General features: G+C 47.6%; 1 protein-coding gene across 1 annotated transcript in view; it reads left to right on the plus strand.

Annotated features, from left to right (window-relative positions):
• Positions 1 to 22,926, plus strand: part of TENM4 (teneurin transmembrane protein 4) — a 478,872-nt gene that overhangs the window by 415,745 nt on the left and 40,201 nt on the right. Inside the window, exons 20-23 of the mRNA XM_063127306.1 lie at positions 4,489 to 4,738; positions 11,223 to 11,243; positions 19,505 to 19,737; positions 20,696 to 20,850. Coding sequence (XP_062983376.1) covers positions 4,489 to 4,738; positions 11,223 to 11,243; positions 19,505 to 19,737; positions 20,696 to 20,850 — 659 coding nt within the window. The remainder of the gene's footprint in view (positions 1 to 4,488; positions 4,739 to 11,222; positions 11,244 to 19,504; positions 19,738 to 20,695; positions 20,851 to 22,926) is intronic.

Consider the following 22,926-nt stretch of genomic DNA (forward strand, 5'->3'; position numbering starts at 1 on the left):
AGGGCGTTCCATTCCAGCAGCAGGCGCCCTCGGTAACGATCACAACGGATGCATCCCTAGAAGGATGGGGAGCTCATTGCAACTCCCTTACCGCTCAAGGTCGCTGGCCTCTATACCAGAGAGAACATCACATCAACCATCTCGAACTCCTGGCAGTAGAAAATGCAGTAAAAGCATTTGCACAGATGATCGAGGGCCAGAATGTCTTGATCGCGACGGACAATACCACCGTAGTGGCATACATCAACAGGCAGGGTGGAACAAGATCACACCCTCTGAACCGTTCTGCACTCAGGGTATGGAACTGGTGCATAAAGAGAAGGACTTACCTGACTGCGATCCATGTAGCCGGCAAGGAGAACGTCTTTGCGGACTCTCTCAGCAGGTCCTTCCATGTCGACCACGAGTGGGAGCTCGATGTCGAAGTGCGAGAAAGTCTTTTTCGGTACTGGGGCCGTCCTGTTGTCGATGTCTTCGCTACCGAAGACAACGCAATTTGCGCCAAGTATTGCAGCAGGGCAGGAAGAGGAAAGCGCTCTCTAGGAGACGCCTTTACCAGGACTTGGAGAGGAAATCTCCTGTACATGTTTCCTCCCTTCCCACTGTTGACAAGGGTGTTAGCCAAGATCCAAATAGACAACTCCAACTGCATCCTCATCACACCGTGGTGGCCTCGACAGACGTGGTTCTCTCATGCCCTTCGGTTATCGAGAGGGGATTACATCAGGCTCCCGTCGACACCGAAGCTACTGTCCCGACACCAAGGCAAGGTTCGACACGCAGATCTGTCGACCCTCAAGATGACTGCATGGAGAATACCAACCATTCCTCTGCTAAAACCGGAGTTTTAACTGTGGACCATATTATGTTGGCAGCACTAAAGCCTTCCACGAGGAAGGCTTATGCAGCAAAGTGGCAAAGATTTCAGAACTTTGCATCGGAAAACGACCAAACACCAGAGTCTTGCCATTTATTATTAATCCTCAATTATTTATTGACACTTTTCCAGCAGGGACTTAAGCTCGCATCTATCAGGGTTCACCTTGCTGCGATTACATCTTTTCATCGGGGTGTGGATGGTTTTACACCTTTTACCCATCCAACAACCAAGAAATTTCTGAAAGGTTTGAAGAACACGATACCGACTGTGAAGAGTATCGTGCCGCCATGGAGCCTGTCAGTTGTGCTGCAAGTACTGACACGCAAACCTTTCGAGCCCATGGCTTCGACAGACCTTAGGCTTCTTACTTTAAAGACTGTCTTTTTAGTAGCCATCACATCGGCAAGACGAGCAAGTGAGCTTAAAGCTCTTAGAATAGATGTCCCGTACACTATTTTTCATAAGGATAAGGTTGTGCTACGCACAGATCCAGCCTTCCTGCCTAAGGTAGTGTCAACTTTTCATCTGTCCCAGCATATTACTTTGCCTGCTTTCTTTCCCAATCCGACTACACCTCTTGAGTCTTCCTTGCACACTCTCGATGTAAGAAGGGCTCTTGCTTTTTATAAAGACAGGACAGAGACATTTAGAAAAACAAAGCAATTGTTTATTTGTTATGGTGAGCCTTCTAAGGGACTCCCTGTCTCTTGCCAGCGGTTGTCACGCTGGATAGTGGAGACGATTGAATTGGCCTACTCTATCTCTAAATTAGAGTTAGTGAAACCTGTGACAGCTCATTCCACCAGAGCTGTTTCAACTTCGGTGGCCTTCACCAGAGGTGTCCCACTGGCAGAAGTCTGTAGAGCCGCAACGTGGTCCACTCCATCCACGTTTGTCAAGCACTACAGTTTGGACACCCGTGCGAGGCAGGACTGCTCATTTGGGAGGACAGTGCTCTCGGAGATCTTCAGATGATGCACCAACCCACCTCCAAAGGTATGTCAGCTTGCTACTCGCCCATATGTGTGATGCATAGAGACCACGAAGAAGAAATGCAGGTTGCTTACCTGTAACTGTAGTTCTTCGAGTGGTCATCTATGCATTCACACAACCCACCCACCATCCCCACTTGGTGGTGTGAGATTTATAAATGACACTGTTATACTGTGGAATGTACTTTATTTATTTACACTCATGTTTATGGGGGGCACAATGTCGGACTCCTGTAAACTGAGGTAAGGGCGGGAACCCCGTTGGACATGCGCGGTAGCGTGGGGGAGGGGTTCCCGCCAAAAACGTTCCACTCAGCTATAGTAGGTTCCGGTCTGGTCTCTGCGCAGGCGCAAAGCCCATATGTGTGAATGCATAGATGACCACTCGAAGAACTACAGTTACAGGTAAGCAACCTGCATTTTCCTGTATAACTTGCGACCAGCAAAGTAACTAAGGTGGGACAATTAGGGGCCCCTGAGCTGGGTGCAACCTGAGCAGGGGAGCAGTGGACAAAAACAATGTCCAATAATGAATGTTTCCTTCTTAGTTTCTAAAGATTAGACTCCTTTTTCAAGGTGAACATCTAGATCCCATCTTGCCTAGCGGCACGAACGGCACGTCTGATTGTGCACGTGAAATGTGGAATTCCGTGGAGCTAGTGCACAACCCAGCAGCTCGGCTGTTGTCAGGCGCTGCCTCTTTTCAGCATATAACTCCTTTGCTGAGGGAACCGCACTGGCTGCCTTTTTGCTACCGGGCCACGTTTAAGGTTTTGGTACTAGTGTACAAAGCCCTAAACAACTTGTGACCAGGATACCTGAGACAGCACTTTCTCCCTTACTAACCTGCCCGGTCACTGAGGTCATCCGAGGGCATGCTCCTGGTGGTTCCACATGGATCTTTCGTCTGATTGGAATCCACCAGGAGAAGAGCCTTTAGTGTGGTGGCCCCTTCTCTGTGGAACTCCCTGCCCCTGGAGGTCAGTGAGTTCCCGACACTAGGCTGCTTTTGTTGCTTCCTGAAAACAACACTGTTCCAGGAAGCCTTCCTCGACTGAACCCGCCTCTGTTTTATTGGCCCTTTGTTTTAAATTGAACAGTTTTAAATTGCTGGTTTTGATCTTTCTTTTTACTGTTTTATTCCTGTGTGCATCGCTCCGGAATTTATTTTAGCTATGGAGCGGTCTGTAAATATTGTAAATAATAATAATACCTCACAACATAGGTACATAGGAACCTGCCTGTTCTTCTTCGTGGTCTCTATGCATCACACATGTAGGCTTTGCACATGGAAACCCACTGGGTGACACAGTTACAGACTCTCAGCCCAACCCACCTCACAGGGTTGTTGTTGTGAGGATAACACAGAGAGGAGGAGGATTATCATAGAATTACAGAATAGCAGAGTTGGATGGGGCCTGCAAGGCCATCGAGTCCAACCCCCTGCTCAATGCAGGAATCCACCCTAAAGCATCCCTGACAGGTGGTTGTCCAGCTGCCTCTTGAAGGCCTCTAGTGTGGGAGAGCCCACAACCTCCCTAGGTAACTGGTTCCATTGTCGTATGCTGCCTTGGGTTCCTTAAGAGGAAAAAAGGTGGGATATCAATGCAATAATAAAATAATAAATAAATAAAAGCGGGCGGAGTTCCTGCAGCTTTAACTGTTGTGATGAAGAGGGCATTTCACCAGCTGCTGCATGCATACAAATGACACCTGCTGAAATTTCCCTTTCAATGCAACTGTTAAAGATACAGGAGCCCTTATCCTCCTTTCCATATGGTCACCCTGGGAGTGGTAGATGTTTGAGTGGAGCTAAGTAACAACTCAAACTGCTGCTAGTTTGGCCTACTATAACTATTCCACTTTATGCTCTAATACAGTTTCCTAACATAGTTTTCGTTTTGACCCTATTTAAGCTATACGGGTGGAGAGCCAGTGTGGTGTAGTGGCTAGAGTATCAGTCTGGGAGTCGGGAGATCCGGGTTCTAGTCCCCACTCGGCCGTGGAAACCCACTGGGTGACTTTGGGCCAGTCACAGACTCTCAGCCCAACCTTACCTCACAGGGTGGTTGTTGTGAGGATAAAATGGATTGGAGGAGGAGGATTTCAGAGAGACTGAAAGAACTGGGCATGTTTAGCCTGGAGAAGAGAAGATTGAGGGGAGACATGAGAGCACTCTTCAAATACTTGAAAGGTTGTCACACAGAGGAGGGCCAGGATCTCTTCTCAATCCTCCCAAAGTGCAGGACACGGAATAACGGGCTCAAGTTAAAGGAAGTCAGGTTCCAGCTGGACATCAGGAAAAACTTCCTGACTGTTAGAGCAGTACAACAATGGGATCAGTTCCCTAGGGAGGTTGTGGTCTCTCCCACACTAGAGGCCTTCAAGAGGCAGCTGGACAACCATCTGTCAGGGATGCTTTAGGGTGGATTCCTGCATTGAGCAGGGGGTTGGACTCGATGGCCTTGTAGGCCCCTTCCAACTCTGCTATTCTATGATTCTATGATTATGTACACCACCTTGGGTTCCTGGAAGGAAGGAAAAAAGACGGGCTATAAATGCCCCAATAAATAAATATTAGCCCCACTGTATTTTCTTCCTTTTGTGGTTCTCCAGGTATCTTGCACAAAGGCAATGGGGAAAACCAGTTCGTCTCTCAGCAGCCACCTGTCATAGGGAGCATCATGGGGAACGGGCGCAGGAGGAGCATCTCGTGCCCCAGTTGCAACGGCCTCGCCGACGGCAACAAGCTCCTGGCTCCCGTCGCCCTGACCTGCGGGTCAGGTGGGAGCCTTTACGTCGGGGACTTCAACTACATCCGAAGAATCTTCCCCTCCGGAAACGTCACCAACATACTGGAGTTAAGGTATGCCAGGCTGCCCGGCGAAATCGGTCCTCTCTTAGCCAGCCTTGCGCACGGATTATGGCGGGCCCAAATGGGGAAGTGAGAGATGTACCGAATGACGCGTGGTGTGGAGAAGGTGGACAGGGAGACATCTTTCTCCCTCTGCCAGAATGCAAGAACCCAAGGGGGTCATCCCATGAAGCTGATGGGTGGGAGATTCGGGACAAATAAAAGGAAGGACTTCTTCGCACAACACAGAGTTAAATTATAGCATCTACAACCGCAAGATGTAGTGTTGGCTACCAATTTGGTTGGCTTTAAAAGGGAGTTGGATCAATTCCTGGAGGAGAAGGCTATCCATGGCTACTAGCCCTGATGGTTGTGTGCTGCCTCCAGTATCAGAGGCAGTAAGCCTGTGTGCACCAGTTGCTGGGGAACATGGGTGGGAGGGTGCTGTTGCACCGTGTTCTGCTTTGCGGGTCCCCGGTCAACAGCTGGTTAGCCACTATGTGAACAGAGTCCTGGACTGGATGGACCCTCGGTGTGATCCAGCGGGGCTCTTCTTATGTTCTTAACGTTGTTCTGTCCAAGAACAGCGACACTAATCGAAGAACAGAAAGGGCAAATTGGGCAGTGGTGCGTGTTAAATAACACAGAGCTACCAAAGGGAAGGCTTCACCTAACAAGTTAAACATCGCCTTGTGTCTGCTGGGAATGTTGAAGATTAACAGGCAGCCGCAAGGAAAGATCTAGTCTTGGAAGGATAGCAGGAATAATGACAATATGTAGAGGATATTCAGGGCATTAGAGGGTCATTCATAACTAGGCCACTGTGATTTATATGTCCAAAGCCGTCTGGAAGTTGCCCTCTTCTTAAGTATCCTACCAACTCCCTGTAAAGTAAGGGCAAAGTGGAAGAAATCGCAAACTCAGGCACTACAGGAAGTTAAGCTGACGCAATGGGTTGTGTTTGGGGGAGTAATGCAGACATAGCACTACCTGCATCCATCTATAAAATGAATACTGCCAGGAATCTACGCCCGCCATGTGCTTGATATTTCAGTCTATGCGTATGGTGCATATTACTTTGTGCGGTAACATAAGCAAAAGATAAGTCCTGGTCCTTAAAGAATTTAGAATTTGAATTGAAAAGGGAGGCGGGAGAGAAGTAAGGTGAGAACGGATGAAAGAGCAAAATGCGTTGCCCCGGCTTCATTTCAGTTGAGGACTAAGGGGTTAAGCCAAGCATAAAGGTGTAGAATAACGCACAGCCTGAACTTCCAGTACGGAATTGGGAAACTGCCATTGGGTTTGATGCTCCATCCGTGGACGCAGATAGAGGCGTCGCTCTAACCCCGTCATATCGTAGGTCCTGAAAAGACCTACGTGCAAGGAAGCTATAAACTCACGCCAGTGTGAAAGCAGCTCCCAGCCGTGGCTGTTGCCTCTGCTGCTTTTATACTTAAATTCCAAGGATCAAGAAACCATAAAAGGCCCAGAGGCTGTCTGCCTGGTTGGCTTTGGCAAAGAGCCATCCGGGGGGGAAACAGTGGCTGTTTTGGGCACAAACGGCTTTTATCTGTGCCTTTTCAAAGCGTGTTCCCTCGGAGATCAATGCCGTTCAGTATGTTTTCTTTATGGGAGATCGGAGAGGGGGGGAGTCTGTATTCCGGAGGAGAAATGGCAGCTGTGAAACGGTGTGTGTTTTTTCCTTCCAAAAAAAGATTGCAGCAAGGGGAAGGTTTTGTAACTCTTGTTCAGGAATGCCGAAAACGGCCTAAGCATTAGCGGGGCTCTCTCCCGTGGCCACTTTGTGAGTCTCGCGCAGTAAAGCACAAAACGGTGTGGCTGGCCGCAACGCTACAGCTGCTAAATGGCCTTTCCAGAAAGGAACACACTGACCAGTGGTGCAAACTGTTTTTTACTACGACATAAACCGCAGGGTACCGCAGGGCTCAGTCCTGGGCCCGGTGCTCTTCAACATTTTTATTAATGATTTGGACAAGGAGGTGCAGGGAACGCTTATCAAATTTGCAGATGACACAAAATTGGATGGGACAGCTAATACCCTGGAAGACAGAAACATACTTCAAAGTGATCTTGATAGGCTGGAGTGCTGGGCTGAAAACAACAGAATGAAATTTAATAGGGATAAATGCCAAGTTCTACATTTAGGAAATAGAAACCAAATGCACAGTTACAAGATGGGGGATCCTTGGCTCAGCAATACTTCAAACGAGAAGGATCTTGGAATTGTTGTAGATCACAAGCTGAATATGAGCCAACAGTGCGATATGGCTGCAAGAAAGGCCAATGCTATTTTGGGCTGCATTAATAAAAGTTTAGCTTCCAAATCACGTGAGGTACTGGTTCCTCTCTATTCGGCCCTGGTTAGGCCTCATCTAGAGTATTGCGTCCAGTTCTGGGCTCCACAATTCAAGAAGGACGCAGACAAGCTGGAGCGTGTTCAGAGGAGGGCAACCAGGAGGATCAGGGGTCTGGAAACAAAGCCCTATGAAGAGAGACTGAAAGAACTGGGCCTGTTTAGCCTGGAGAAGAGAGGATTGAGGGAAGACATGATAGCACTCTTCAAATACTTAAAAGTTTGTCACACAGAGGAGGGCCAGGATCTCTTCTCGATCCTCCCAGAGTGCAGGACATGGAATAACGGGCTCAAGTTAAAGGAAGCCAGATTCCAGCTGGACATCAGGAAAAACTTCCTGACTATTAGAGCAGTACGACAATGGAATCAGTTAGCTAGGGAGGTTGTGGGCTCTCCCACACTAGAGGCCTTCAAGAGGCAGCTGGACTACCATCTGTCAGGGATGCTTTAGGGTGGATTCCTGCATTGAGCAGGGGGTTGGACTTGATGGCCTTGTAGGCCCCTTCCAACTCTGCTATTCTATGATTCTATGATTTAATGCTCCCTCTACATGGGCCAGTTCACCCACTGCTCTTCACGAGGCCAGGCCCTCCTCTTCTTCCCCCCCTCCCCCGGCAGCCTCGTACCCTTTCAGCCTTGGGTTCCTTTTAGCACAGAGCAAACGGCCCATCCAAATCATTGCCATGAGTCGCAACTCCAGGAACATGCACAAACGCAGGGAGCGATACTGTGCCGAGTCAGGCCTAATGTATTCCAGTATTGGAGGCAGTAAGCCTGTGTGCGCCACTTGCTGGGGAACATGGGCAGGAGGGTGCTGTGGCACCACGTCCTGCTTGTTCATCCCTGGCCGATGGCTGGTTGGCCCCTGTGTGAGCAGAGTGCTGGACTAGATGGACCCTCGGTCTGATCCAGTGTAACGATTCAGAATACAGGTGGGAGATGCCACTTTTGAATCCTCTCCAGGTAAAATGTCTCCTTGCAAACAAAATGAGCTCATCACATTATAAACCGCCCAGAGAGCTTCAGCTACTGGGCGGTATAGAAACAAAATCATCATCAAACCTCTTTGGCCTAATCTACACCAAGCAGGATATTGCACTATGAAAGTGGTATGAAAGTGGTATGTAAAAGGCAGGAGCCACTCCAAGCAGGATATAGCGGTGTGAAAGCGGTACGTGGTCTGTGTCCATGGGCCCCAACAGTTGCGAGTGCACTTCGCTACCGCTATAAAGCAGTAGTGTAGCTCCTGCCTCTTATATACGACTTTCATACCGCTTTCATAGTGCCATATCCTGCTTGGTGTAGATTAGGCCTCAGTGTCATCTCGGCCTTTATTGTGCCCACTGGCCTTCCCCAACCGAGTACTTTCCAGATGTGTTGGACTGCAACTCTCATGGGCATGATTGGAGTCCAACACATCTGGAAGACACCATGGTGGGCGGGAAGCTGCTGTAGACCGTAATGGGCTTTACGCGATAGAATGAAGTTTGGGGAAAGCAGTCATTCTCCAGGTGTTCCGAGTACAACTGGATGTGGCGTTGGGAGATCCATGATAGGGCCTTCCATTTCGGCAGGGCTGTGAATCCATTCTGGGATTCAATCAGAAACGGCCAGAACGCTGAAGTAGTTATCCAAGGTGCTGGACCATATTCCTAAAATAGGTTCAGCACCTTGGATAACTCCTTTAACATTCTGGCTGGTTCTGACTAAACGTCAGAATGGATTTACACCCCCAATAAAATTTGAGCGACCAGCCTCTACTGAGACCTTCCAGTTTTTAAAGTTTAATATCAGCTGTGGGTACTAATTTGATGGTCACCGCAACATGAGGGGAAGTGGGCTTAGTTTTTTCCCCCCTACCCCATTTCCCCTGGGGCAAAAAGCAGTATTGGGTGTATTTTAAATGCAACTGGATTTGCACCATCTAGCACAGCTGCCATTAAACTTTTAAAAAACAGGGAGATCCGCTCACACGTGTGCTGATATCACGTGCAGTTCCGCCTTCAGTCAGAGGATTCTTCCTAGCTCTCTTACCTGAGATTCATGTTAAGTGGAGAAGGCTGTCGTGTTTCTCAGAACTTCCTACCTTCTTGGGAGACAATAACGAGGCCTGCTAAGTACTCCACAAAGCTTTATTCAAGCAATAAACATCTCTTCCCGCCTGAAGAGAGTCAAATCTCTAGGAACTTTCCCCCTAGGCAAAACTATGCAAACTAAGTGGGACAATTGTCCTTTCAAGAGGAATGGAAAGCCCTTTCCCAAGACGCGTTAACTTCAGAAAGACTAGTTTTGAGGCAGCTTCTGACGAGATGCGAGCCAGGCTGACTTCCTCTCATCTTCCTTTCGCTCCACCCGTTTTAGTGGCTGGCGTACTCTAGGATCGGCTATTCTGTTGGTGCTCTCTCCTTCGGAAGAATGTTGGCTTCCCGCTGACTGTGTATTATTTGCCCTTGACAAGATAAGCTCTGGAGAGGGTTCATTCCCAGCTGGTGAAGAGCTCATGAGAGCTTTCTCCCCACTGATACAAGCTGGCCTGTTTCTGGCGATGTCTCCTCTACTTCAGAGTCTGATTCTGATTGATCACCTGAAGCACCTTCTTCCAACCCAGGGGGAGCAGAGCTAGACATGACAAAGTCACAGCACAAAATTGTAGGAGTGGAACCTGGGGCAGAAAAAGGAGGATAGTATTTGCAGAGAATAATTGAGGGGGGGATGCATACCTCAGAACACCCCAAACTGGGGGATGGGGAGCAGGGATGGGGTGTTGGGGTGTTACGACCTCACTTAAATGGGGTTTCAAAATTCCATGAAGTTTTGGAAGAGGCCATAATCAGGGTGAGAAAGAGAAGCTTCGGCAGAAGAATCGTAATGTGAGGGGGGAGAAGAGTGGGGCAAACCCCTCCCTCCAATGGCCCTGGTTAGGCAAAGGAAAAGCAAGAGGAAGGTTTTCAAATGGCCAGTCAGGGATATGGGGGAGCCCCACACATACACACCCACCCTTCAGATTGGGAGAGGACTGACCCCAAATAGAGGGGGGAAGGGAGGATGAAAGGACTTACCTACCCCACTCCTAACAATGGGTCTGGGGGAGGTCACCTCCCCTGCCACCCATATATACACACACCGACATAGTTGTCAATAGTGGGGCTAAAAGAACCAGGCTGGGAGGAGGAATGACACCTGCAAAATCAGTTGGAGCAATAGCTGTGTTCAAATGGTTCCCCCCACACACTCATTGTCAGTGTGTAGAGGGGCTTGATAAATCACCCCAAAGGAACAGGAAACAATGTACCCCATACCGTCTGTGCTACACTCCACTTTACCTGCACAGGCAACTTTAAAGGCAGCTGGGTGGCAATGTTTTCAGTGATGGGACAGCAGCCTATAAGGTGTCTCACTGTCTTAGGGGCTGCCTTGACGTCATCTTTGCCCCAGGGTGGCTCTGAATACACGCTGTGTCAGTTATATGCCGCAGCCACAGATTTGAAGCAACGCCGGGGGCAAAGAGGCGAAGATGTGTGGCTGAAATGTCGGAGACTTACCCCGATTTCTCAAGCCAGAGCGAGGTCAGCCCGGCTTTTCTGCCTGTCTGTCCTCGCCCAGAGCCACTCCGGGAGCATTCCCAGGTGGAAGGTGACCTCCAATTGGTTGCTGAAAAGATTGGGAGGGGCAGGCTGGCAAGTTGAATGACCACCGGGACACCCACATGCCCCAAGTTGCCTCCGGCATGGGAGAAAAGTTTCCCTTTTGAAGAGGAGTCTTTTGTGAAGGGGGAAAGCCGGGGCGGGACGGGGCAGCAATAAACCCCACGCTCGTTCCTTGGCGAGGGGATTACTCAGTGCAACCACAGAGGAGCGAAATCGTGAGGTTTTGGGGGGACGCGGTGCCAATGTAGGCCGTCAAGACAGCCCCAAGTAATCTCCGTTATGAAATGTATCAGTCTCAGCCTTGGTAAATCTTGTATTTATTATTGTCTTCTAAGGTGTGGTTGTTACTGTCAAGTTTTCAGGCCTGCTAATAATACTTGGAGCTCACCTTCTAACCCTCTCTCTCTCTCTCTCTCTCTCTCTCTCTCTCATCCTTTCTTCTTGTCTTCCTTCTGCGTTCCTGTTCTTCTGTCAGAAATAAAGATTTCAGACATAGGTAAGCCAACAAGCGGAGAATTGTCACGTTCATTTTCCCTGTCTTGGTTGCACGCTCAACTCTTTCTCTACTTTTTTTCCCTTGCCTGTTGAGCCATTTGTACGTGATAAATATTTTTTATTATTTACGAAGCAGCTAAAATGACTTGGCGCCGTACAAAAGCTACGGATAAAACAGACCATCCTCACCATAACCTATCAAATTAAGGGCATATCTGTGTAGGATGCTTTCTGCGCTTCAGTGTCCTTTTCAGTTTGGGATATCTGCTTTGGGTATCAAAACGTTGCATTTGTTTGCTCGTGTTTTTTGGGGTGGGGCTGCAGAAGAACTATCCTTAATTGACCACATCTGAACGAGGGACATGGTAGTTTCCCATCTCACAAAATTCTGTGGGGTTGCTAAAATGGAAAAGGAAAAAGTGAAATTCTTTGTGCAGCTCTTGCGCCCATTTTGTCGTGTGCGGGAATATCTAATATATATTATATGTAATTCTGCCACATTTTACCAACATCATCCTTCACTTTAATAACCATATTGCCACAGCACCAGTGCTGGAGTACTCACCAGTAGTTTAAAGTCAAAATAGAAAGCAGCAGCAAGGTAGCCATCTTTGGTTGGCCAAACTTACTAAGCCCACAGATATCATTAATGGCCTTCCTGCTCACATACTCCTAAAAAAACACCTTGCTACTGACCTGCAGTTGATAGTAAGTCCCCTCATCACCATGAACCTTTCAAAATATTTGATCCCCTTCTCAAAAAATCTCTGAAATGACCCGACCGAAATTCACTGGAACCTGCTGGATTCCAGTGTATTCCAGAAGGCTCTGGGGGAGTATCTCACTGGGATGGCTGGTGCTCCTGGCGAGACCCTGGTTAATTTATGGAATTTATGGAATGAAGAGATGACCAGGGCAGTTGACATGGGCCACAGCTGGGCCTAAGGTTTATCCTGGGATCATCCAGGGTTCGCCCCTTCCTGAGCGAACCTGGATCCCGTGTGTGTCACCTAGATGAACAGGTTTGGCCCCTGGACGATCCAGGGATAAACCTTAGGTCTAGCTATGGCCTTGATCTCTATTCAGAGTCGCCCAGGTCCTCTAAAATCTGGTCCTATTAGTGATGTAGTGGAACCCTCAGTGGCACGCTGTGACATGTTTGCAAGACATTTTGAGGACAAACCTGCTTGTATGTGACTTGGCCTTCACAGTTGGTTCAGGTGGGTGATGAATGGGAGAGTATTGTTTCGTTCAGCCTTTCATTCAAACCTTGGTCCAGTTTAGGAAACCTTCTGTTTCTAGTCACTTAGCCAGTGCCTGTGTCAGGTCAGCATTGTCGGGCTCAGAATCAAAAACGGGGAGAAAAGCACCCAAATCAGGTGAAAAAAGGGAGAAGCAAATTCTCAGGATGCTGAACTTTTTATTTGTAGGTTGAAGAGCCCGATGTATTTCAGCCTATATCTTTTCAAGGCCTTCCTTTAGGAGGTTGTAGGACGATGTCTGCAAAAATCTTCTTATCAACAGAATGTCTTTCTCAGATAGTTAATAGCAATTCTGTATTTTCCAAAGGGGCAGTCTGCTCTCTTGACAGTGGTTGTGGGGAAGACTAGAAATATGCTTGATGCTCAGACTGACCCTCTCCTGATTAGTCAGGCACCATCTACCAATAAGAGCTTCCTTATTGTGAAGGAAGTGTATTTTTCATAGCATTACATATAACTATATACATATTATTAACCATATACACACACACAATCTCTTTTAGACCCCATACATGACGTTAATATGTGGAATATCTCCATTTCTTACAACTTCAAAACGTTGGGTTGCATCCAGTTGTGACCTTCTTTTCATGGAAGATCTTTTGATCTAGCAAACGCCTCCACTAGCAGAAGAGGAGGAGAAGCATTTTTCACCAATTCCCCTTTCACCTGCAGCTATCATAGAGCAGCCAGGGATCAGGTAAAATTGCCTCAGAAGCTGGATCTGGCCCATGGGTCGGCCATCACCATTCTGAGGTAAAAAAAAAAAAATACTCGTCACTTTTCTAGAAGGCTGGCAGGGGACTTGTAAACATCTGTGACTCTCCCCCTTCCTACTGGAAGTGAGTAGCAGGGTCACATTGTCCAATTACGTGTGCGTAAATCACTGCCATGGCTTTATCCAATTTGAAGAGAGAAGCTCGGCTGAAAGTACTTTGGAAGTCCTGAGGCAAACAAGGTACTAGGGAATGTCAGCCTGTGGTTATTAATGCCTCGCCTGCCCACCTCCAGTGATTATGTGCAGCTCAGCCACTGACTGACATCCGGCCCTAGCCTTGTTGAAGACAGCAGCTATCGCTGGTGCCTGACAAAAATGGATGGTGGATTCCCACAGGACACCTCCCACCACCCCCTGAAAGTGGATGCCACTTGCTCAGGTTGAGTGACAGGCAAGTAAATGAAATAATACCCTGCCAGTTTGCTGTCATTGGGAAGGAATGCAGATGGAGCCCAAACTGCCAAGCTGAGTCGCTGAAGGTCAGAGTATTTTATTTAGCAAGAATCAGTGTCATCTTGTGCAGATGGAATCGCTTCAGCCTTTAATAGGGTAAATCACAGGGGATATTCTGGGATAAATCAGAAAGGCCTCCCCACCCTGGTCTGCACAAGACGCCCCCACCACCTCCATAAAGGAGCTGTTCGTTCAAATGAAGAATTCAACACAACGGGGTTTAAAAGGTGTTTTAAGAATGGGAAAATTCGGGGTGTTTAAAAGAAAGGTGAAAACAAACTGTAAGGATAAGTGAAATTATTGTTTCCGGCAGTATACTCCCACTGGAGACCTGTGTGAACAGTGTGGGACGCCAGTCGGATGAGTGATTCCAAAAACCCTGTTCCTTGAGAGGGGCTGAAGTGTACTTCGAAGTATTAAGCCACGATGATGGGTGAACCTAGCACTCTGGACCTCTCGATGTGGGGTAGTTGCATGATCCCTCCCTGTCTCTGTCCAGTATCAAAAGCCACAGAGAAATCAGCCAGGTTGCTTTCCCCCTGTCTCTCTTCTGACAGAGGTCGAGTCTGTGACAGCCAGGTTCCTGGTTCCTCTCCTGGTTCCTGGTTCCTCTCTATTCGGCCCTGGTTAGGCCTCATCTAGAGTATTGCGTCCAGTTCTGGGCTCCACAATTCAAGAAGGATGCAGACAAGCTGGAGCGTGTTCAGAGGAGGGCAACCTGGATGATCAGGGGTCTGGAAACAATGCCCTATGAAGAGAGACTGAAAGAACTGGGCATGTTTAGCCTGGAGAAGAGAGGATTGAGGGGAGATATGATAGCACTCTTCAAATACTTAAAAGGTTGTCACACAGAGGAGGGCCAGGATCTCTTCTCGATACTCCCAGAGTGCAGGACATGGAATAACAGGCTCAAATTAAAGGAAGCCAGATTCCAGCTGGATGGAAAAACTTCCTGACTTTTAGAGCAGTACGACAATGGAATCAGTTACCTAGGGAGGTTGTGGGCTCTCCCACCCTAGAGGCCTTCAAGAGGCAGCTGGACTACCATCTGTCAGGGATGCTTTAGGGTGGATTCCTGCATTGAGCAGGGGGTTGGACTTGATGGCCTTGTAGGCCCCTTCCAACTCTGCTATTCTATGATTCTATGGTTAGTCAACGTGCAGTTGAGCACCTTGCCTAAGAAGGTAACAACATCTACTTGCCTATAATGATTACAGGTTCAGCAGTGTGTTTTCAGGAGAAGCTGCACTACTCCTCTTTTAAGGAAGCTGGGACAAGGGCCAAAGGCCGAGCAAATGTATGGTTGGCTGAACCTTACTAAGCATCTTGACCATATCTTCAGGTCCCGCAAACTGAAATTCATTAAACAATATAAGACCAGACAGTAATCTGGATACCTCCATGGACTGACCTGAACCAACTGTGAAGGCCAAGTCAAATACAAGCAGTTTTGTCCTCAAAATGTCTTGCAAACATGTCACAGCGTGCCGCAGAGTGTTCCACTACATCACCACCGGGACCAGATTTTAGAGGATCTGGACCACTCTGAAAAGCTCTGCTGGATTTCTTTGAGAGGACACAATGTTAAGTGGAGAAAAATTCATCATCATTTCCACCACTAGGAATAAGCTCTTACTAGTGTTCAATTGTATTCACTTCAAGTTTTACTCCACTTTCATTTTAGATGCCTCCCAACTTGCTTCATTGCCTTCAGCTCAAAGAGCTGAACAATGCTCTGCTAAGCAGTAGAAGTTGCTCAGGAAAGATCATGTCATAGAATCATAGAATTGTAGAGTTGGAAGGGGCCTATAAGGCCATCGAGTCCAACCCCCTGCTCAATACAGGAATCTACCCTAAATCCACCTGTCAACTGCCCTCATCATCTCTTCATTCCACAAATTAACCAGGGCCTCACCAGGAGCACCAGCCATCCCAGTGAGACACTCTCCCGAAGCCTTCTGGAATGCATCGGAATCCAGCAGCTTCCAGACCATCCTAACAGAGGATGCCGAGAGGAAGAGCCACAATCAGTATAAACAAATAAATAAATAAATCTCAACAAGAAGTGATCTGATCATATAAAAGAACAGATTAAAAAAATCCCATGCCTTTGGACTGCTATTTTCCTGCCCAACAGAGAAGACCAAGTCTAGCATGTGCCCTGTCACATGTATTGGGGCAATGACATGTCGGGACAGCCCCATGGACATCATAACGGCCACAAAGTCCTGATCTACCTGGATCCGGTGATCTCAGCATGAATGTTGAGGTCGTCCAGGGCAATCATTCTGGTGGTCCTCAACACCAAATCAGACACCACCTCCATCAGGTTAGGCAGGTCTGCTGGGCAGCAGGATGGATGGTCCATCACCAGAATCCCAAGCTGTCTCTCTCATCCAATCCAAGATTCAACACTCCCAAATGTCACTCACCTGGAGAGGAAGCATGGCGAGAGAGAATTCCTATAGACCACAGCAACATATCACATCCTCCTCCTCATCCACAATCAAATCATAAACCAGGGATATTTATTATGAACTAGCATTCCACCACTATACCAGCAGACCTGAGGGCTGACTGTTAGGACAACTGCAGATCCTCTTGTTGGGGGTAGACATTAGATATCATCTTCCCCTAACCAGACCTCTCAGTCCCCCAATACCATGTCTCCCCTTTCTCATATCCACATTAATTACCCACCACCACTCTCTTGTTTATCACATACAACTTCTGCTGGATATGCAATTAAAGTCACTTGCTAAGACAATTAGGCTGTTTATAAAACCCCTGCCACCCTCAGTTTCCCAATGAATCAGTCCACACTTAAGTCAACAATGAGACAACCATCTGTCAGGGATGCTTTACGGTGGATTCCTGCATTGAGCAGGGGGCTGGACTCGATGGCCTTGTAGGCCCCTTCCAACTCTACTATTCTATGATTCTGTGAATCCCTCCCTAGGGATAAAGCCACCCACATGCCTCTTGGAGAGAGTTGCTAACCACTACCTCCACCATAACTGGGCCTTGCCTGGCCAGTCAACAAAATCAACAACTCGGGGAAGGTAATAAATACCCTCCGTCCCTCTCTCTCTGTCAGAGGGGTGGCTCTCACCCTCGTTCCAGCCCCCAAAATCATGACCCACCCACCCCATATGCCCAACCCCATCTGTAGAAATCAGTTTAAAGCCAAGTAGTACGGTCCCTGTCTCGCCGGTACTTGCGCCTCTTGCTGGCCCACCACACTGCATCTCTGATGCGGCAGCTTACAAGGGGAGCTGTGTGTTTATAGCCTTACCTGCTCCTCAGCCCTCCTGGCTTCTGCATCTCTCTTTGCTTGTGCTAACTTCTTGATTTATCCACAACACAACGGGCTGGCTGAATCTCCACTCATCCCCCCCCCCCACAGAAGTTGGCTTAACGCTGGATGTAGCACTCACTGGGGGTGGAATCTGTAGCGGGCAGCTGTTTCTTTCCCTGGCCCAGCTGTCTGCGAGCAGGGGAATCAGGTGCATAAAACCCTACCTGCTCCGTGGCTTCGCTGCGTCTCTCCCATTGCTTGTGCTGGCTTTCTGACTTATCCTGGTCACGCCAGATGCAGCTGTCACTGGGGGTGAGCCCTTTATTTTTATTTATTTATTTATTGCATTTTTATACCACCCAATAGCCGAAGCTCCCCGGGCGGTTCACAAAAACTAAAACCATCCACAGTATAAAACAAACAGTATTAAAAACATGGTATGAAATACACATTAAAAAGTGATTAAAAACATACCACACATGATTAAACCATCTTTAAAACATTCTAAAATTTCACTGGGTAGGCCTGCCGGAATAGATCAGTCTTTATTGCTTTTTTAAACTCTAAAAGACTGTCAAGTGGACGAATCTCCTCCGTCAGGCCATTCCACAGTCTGGGCGCAGCAGAAGAGAAGGTCCTCTGGGTAACAGTGGTCAATCTAGTTTTGGTTGACTGAAGTAAATTCTTCCCAGAGGACCTGAGTGTGCAGGGTGGATGGTACGGGAGAAGGCGATCCCGCTGGTAGCCTGGACCCAAACCATGTAGGGCTTTAAAGGTAATAACCAACCCTTTTTACTTTGCCCAGAAACTAATTGGCAGCCAGTGAATCGTGGTCACCTCTAGGTGTACCAGTGACCAGCGTGGCTGCCATATTTTGGACTAATTGAAGTTTCCGGACTAGGCACAGAGGTAGCCCCAAGTAGAGCACATTGCAGAAGTCAAGCGTCAAAGTTACCAGCGCATGCACTACCGTTTTTAGGTCTTCCAACTCTAGGAAGGGGCGCAGCTGGCGTATCAGCCGAAACTGATAGTAGGCACTCCTGGCCGTCGCATCTATCTGGGCTGTCATTTGGAGCGACGGATCCAGAAGCACCCCCAAGCTGTGAACACAGTCTTTCAGGGGGAGTGTAACCCCATCCAGAACCGGTTGACACACCTCCAAACCCAGGTTGCGGCCTTTGACAGCTAGCACTGTCTCTTCCTCTTGTCAGTTGGCTCTCCAGGTTACAGACACAGCAGCTAATGAAGAGCAAGGGAATCTGGGGCATGGTAGTCCTGTGTGAACTAGGCCCATTCACTTCAATGGGTCTACTCTGTGTAGGAGTACCACTGGGTATTGCCTGTGCTGTTTGAAGTCTTACCTGCGCCTCAAATCTCCCAGCTGCTGTGTCTGTTTCTCTTTGCTTTTGCTAGCTTGCTGGTGCTGTGATGATGCCATCATATTCTCTTGATACAATTGATAACAAAAAAGTTAAGGGTGTAAACAATAAACAAGGTTTAATACACTAATAACAGCAGATTATAAAGAGCATTTATTTGAACAGAATCAATAGTGTAATCACACAATTAAAATAGTACAAAAAGGAAAGTGCTCAGCAAACTTGATTGGCTTGGCCAGACATGAAGTCTTCCTTAATGGCCAGTGTGCCATAAAAATGCATAGAAGTGTTAATCTTTGCATTTCAAAAGTGACCCTATGAAAAGGAGGTCAGGGCTCCTGCATCTTTAACAGTTGTATTGAAAAGGGAATTCCAGCAGGTGTTATTTGTATATATGGAGAATATATATATATATATATATATATATATATATATATATATATTATTATTATTATTATTATTTATATAGCACCATCAATGTACATGGTGCTGTACAGAGTAAAACAGGAAATAGCAAGACCCTGCCGCATAGGCTTACAATCTAATAAAATCATAGTAAAACAATAAGGAGGGGAAGAGAATGCAAACAGGCACAGGGTAGGGTAAGCAGGCACAGGGTAGGGTAAAACTAACAGTATAAAGTCCGCGCAACATCAAGTTTTAAAAGCTTTAGGAAAAAGAAAAGTTTTTAGTTGAGCTTTAATACACACATACACACACACACACACACACATATATATACAGAATATATACATATTCTGGTGAAATTTCTTCTTCATCACAACAGTTAAAGCTGCAGGTGCCCTGCCCTCTTTTAAATCTGGTCACAGTATAGCTACAGTATAGCTCCTGCAGCTTTAACTGTTGTGTTGAAGAGGAAATTTCACCCGGTTCTCCATATATACAAACGGCACCTGCTGAAATTCCTTTTTCTGTGCAACTGTTAAAGATACAGGAGCCCTGTCCTCCTTTTCATAGGGTCACCCTACTGGACCTACCCAGGATACTATTCACAACATGATTCCCAGTTGCAAGTGTAAAAAAAAATCGTTAGAAAAAAATAACTTATTCTGTCCTCTTCCTGTTTTGCAGCCACAGCCCCGCTCATAAGTATTACCTGACAACAGACCCCATTAGCGGATCCATCTACCTCTCCGATACCAGCAGCCGCCGCGTCTTCAAAATCAAGTCAACCACTGTGGTGAAAGACGTGGTGAAGAATTCAGAGGTGGCGGCCGGAACAGGAGACCAGTGCCTTCCGTTTGATGACACCCACTGCGGAGATGGAGGGAAAGCAACCGAGGCCACGCTCACAAGTCCCAGAGGTAAAAGGGGCCGCCATTCCTTAGCAGGGTTTGGAGGGTTGTAAACAGGCATGTGGTGTCAACACAAGGAGTAGGAGTCGTATTGTAAGAACATACCCTTTTTTCCAAGCTGCACAATCCCAGTTGATGTAACCTTCCCTCATAGGGGAGATGCTCCAGCCCCTTGATCATTTGAGTTGCCTTTTTCTGCACCGGTGGTGATCAGAACTGCACACAGTATTCGAAGAGGCCCAACTACGTCTTCAGTTGGTGGGCTTTGGCATCACTGGAGATGGAATTTTAGTAGATGCAGCTCATCATGTAGGAATGAGGAAAAACTGTCTGCTGAGTCTACTCTTTTCTATACCGCTAATTAGTGTACCGTAGGCCTGTCTAAAGTGGGTAAGGGCAATAGCTCAGTGGTAAACAAATGCTTTTGAATACATCAAAAGAAGGGTAGCAGATGAGGTAAGAGACCTCTCTGCCTCCCTGATCCTACTCTTCCTCTTCACTGTTACGCCTGGTTGCAGATCGGGCTCATGGGAAGAGAGCAAGCCAATGGGCAAAAGGAACTGCAGTGAGAAGGAGGAGGAGGTGGTAAGACCATGAGGGCATCGTGCCAAAGGGCATCCCCAAAGATGGGGGCCAGCACTGCCCCACCAGCCACTTTATGTGAGATTGGGGCAGACCTACAACTTCTACCAACTTGCCTTGAATGAGTGGATTGGCTCATCCTGTATTTGCTTTCCACATAGCATGAAAAGCGATACAAAATGATCTCTTTCATGACAAATATTGAAGATCGCAAACTTCTGGACTTCTCTGCCTCATCCTTCTCCTGACTCCCATCTCCCCTCATGGATTCAGGCCAAGGAGATCTTGAAAATAATTATGTGTTTGTGTTTTCAGTCCCTGGGCACCGGTACAAATAAGTTCTTTCTGTTCGGTTACCCATGCTGGGTTTGTTTCTTCCTCACAGGTATCACAGTCGACAAATTTGGGTTCATTTATTTTGTGGATGGCACCATGATCCGCCGCATCGACCAGAATGGAATCATCTCAACCGTGCTTGGTTCCAATGACCTGACATCCGCCAGGCCTCTGAGCTGTGACTCGGTCATGGATATCTCTCAGGTACTCAACTTTCTCCTAATTCAGGCTATGTGTCATGTGCTATGCTACATCTTACGGTGGGACTTCCCTATCTCTGTTCATCACCCAATTATTCAAATATCTTTTCCCTACCAGCTGGGGATTATCTGTCAACTATGATTGAACCTTCTCACTATAATTAGAATGTTTGTGAACGTTCCATGCTGTCACTGCAACTTCTTCCGCAAAGTTTTTCCTAGAGTACCCCAGCTCCACATATTCTATGGTACCTTCTGTTAATAGGTCCTTTTTGATCCCACCTTCATTACAGTCTTCAGGAAGCCATGACCTTCTCCATCCTACTGGGCTCATCTACACCAAGCAGGATATTGCACTATGAAAGTGCTATGAAAGCGGTATATGAAAGGCAGGAGCCACACTACTACTTTTTGGTGGTACTGAAGTGCACTGACAACTGTTGGGGCCCATGGACACATACCGTATACCACTTTGATAGTGTTATATCCTGCTTGGTGTGGATGTGTCATGGGCCTCAACTGTACCACTATAAAGCAGTAGCATAGATCCTGCAGTGCACTTCAATACCACTATAAAGCAGTAGTGTGGCTCCTGCCTTTTATATACTGCTTTCATAGCACTTTCATAGTGCAACATCCTGCTTGGTGTAGATGAACTCATTAGGATGGAGAAGGTCATGGCTTCCTGAAGACTGTAATGAAGGTGGGATCAAAAAGGACTTATTAACAGAAGGTACCATAGAATATGTGGAGCTGGGGTACTCTAGGAAAAACTTTGCGGAAGAAGTTGCAGTGACAGCATGGAACGTTCACAAACATTCTAATTATAGTGAGAAGGTTCAATCATAGTTGACAGATAATCCCCAGCTGGTAGGGGGATTCATAGTGGAATATCTTTCTTGGTATAGATGAGCTCACTCTCCCTCCTGTATGTCTTGCTGGAATCAGTGTTCTGTGCACTGTTGGAAAAAGATCCACTGGAACTCCAATTAATGGTACCCTCAGATTGCTGTAATGTAGGGGTTCATGTCCTCGTTCTCCGGTTCCTTTTTCCTATCTGCTCTTCTTTTATACTTACACAACCGCTTCCATTCCTAGTTCTCATTTAGGTTTTTCCTCTGCCTCTTTATCACATTCGCCCCTCTTTACCTCAGTTCCATTACTCCTCTTTTTTCTATCCCCTTCTGTCTCTTCAGTCTGTGCTAACCTTGGCCTAATCTACACTGGCCGTTTATCCTGGGGTCAGCTCGAGTTCATCCCTGTGCGTCCAAATGACACACACAGGATCCCGGGGTCAATCAGGGACAACCTCTCAGTTGTCCAGGGATAACCAGGACCACAGTTATTCTGATTTGTCCCACGGTCCCGGGACAGCCCCAAGCACCACTGGCGGTGTGGCACAGTCTCCTGGGTCCTACCTCCTCCCAGCAAGTAGTGGGGCCCTTCAAACGGACACGGAGCTGTGCAGGTGGGGGGGGCCTCCATGCCCATCGGGGGGGGGGCAGCATTTTCACCATCCCCGGGATGGCTGTCAGCGTTTTCTGGTGCCAAATTTTTTCAAATTTTTTTTTTTTTTAAAAAACCCTCATTGAGGCACTAGATCGGGGCCCAGAATTGCACAAGGAAAGGAAAGGAACCTCTCGTGCAAGCACTTGAGTCATTGCTGACTCCTAGAGGGACGCCTGCTTTTGCTGATGTTTTCTTGGCAGACTTTGTAGCGGGCTGGTTTGCCGTTGCCTTCCCCAGTCGCAGTTGCCTTTCCCCCAACTAGCTGGGTACTCATTTTACCGACCTCGGAAGGATGGAAGGCTGAGTCGACCTGAGCCAGCTGCCTGAGAACAAGCTTCCGCTGGGATCGAACTCAGGCCGTGGGGAGAATTTCGGCTGCAGTAACTGCCACTTACCACTCTGCGCCACGCGAGGCTCAATTGCACAAACTCTTTTCCCTAAAAGAAAAGAAAAAGCCACACCAGAAACGCCCCTCTTTACTTCCAGGATGACGCGCTGGCGTTTAGATGCAGGGGGGCAATCCCGGAAGCAGGTAAACCCGGGATCCTCCCCCATCCCGTCTCGGAAGGCC

The sequence above is a fragment of the Elgaria multicarinata genome, chromosome 5 (genome assembly GCF_023053635.1).
Source record: "Elgaria multicarinata webbii isolate HBS135686 ecotype San Diego chromosome 5, rElgMul1.1.pri, whole genome shotgun sequence".
Taxonomy (NCBI): domain Eukaryota; kingdom Metazoa; phylum Chordata; class Lepidosauria; order Squamata; family Anguidae; genus Elgaria; species Elgaria multicarinata.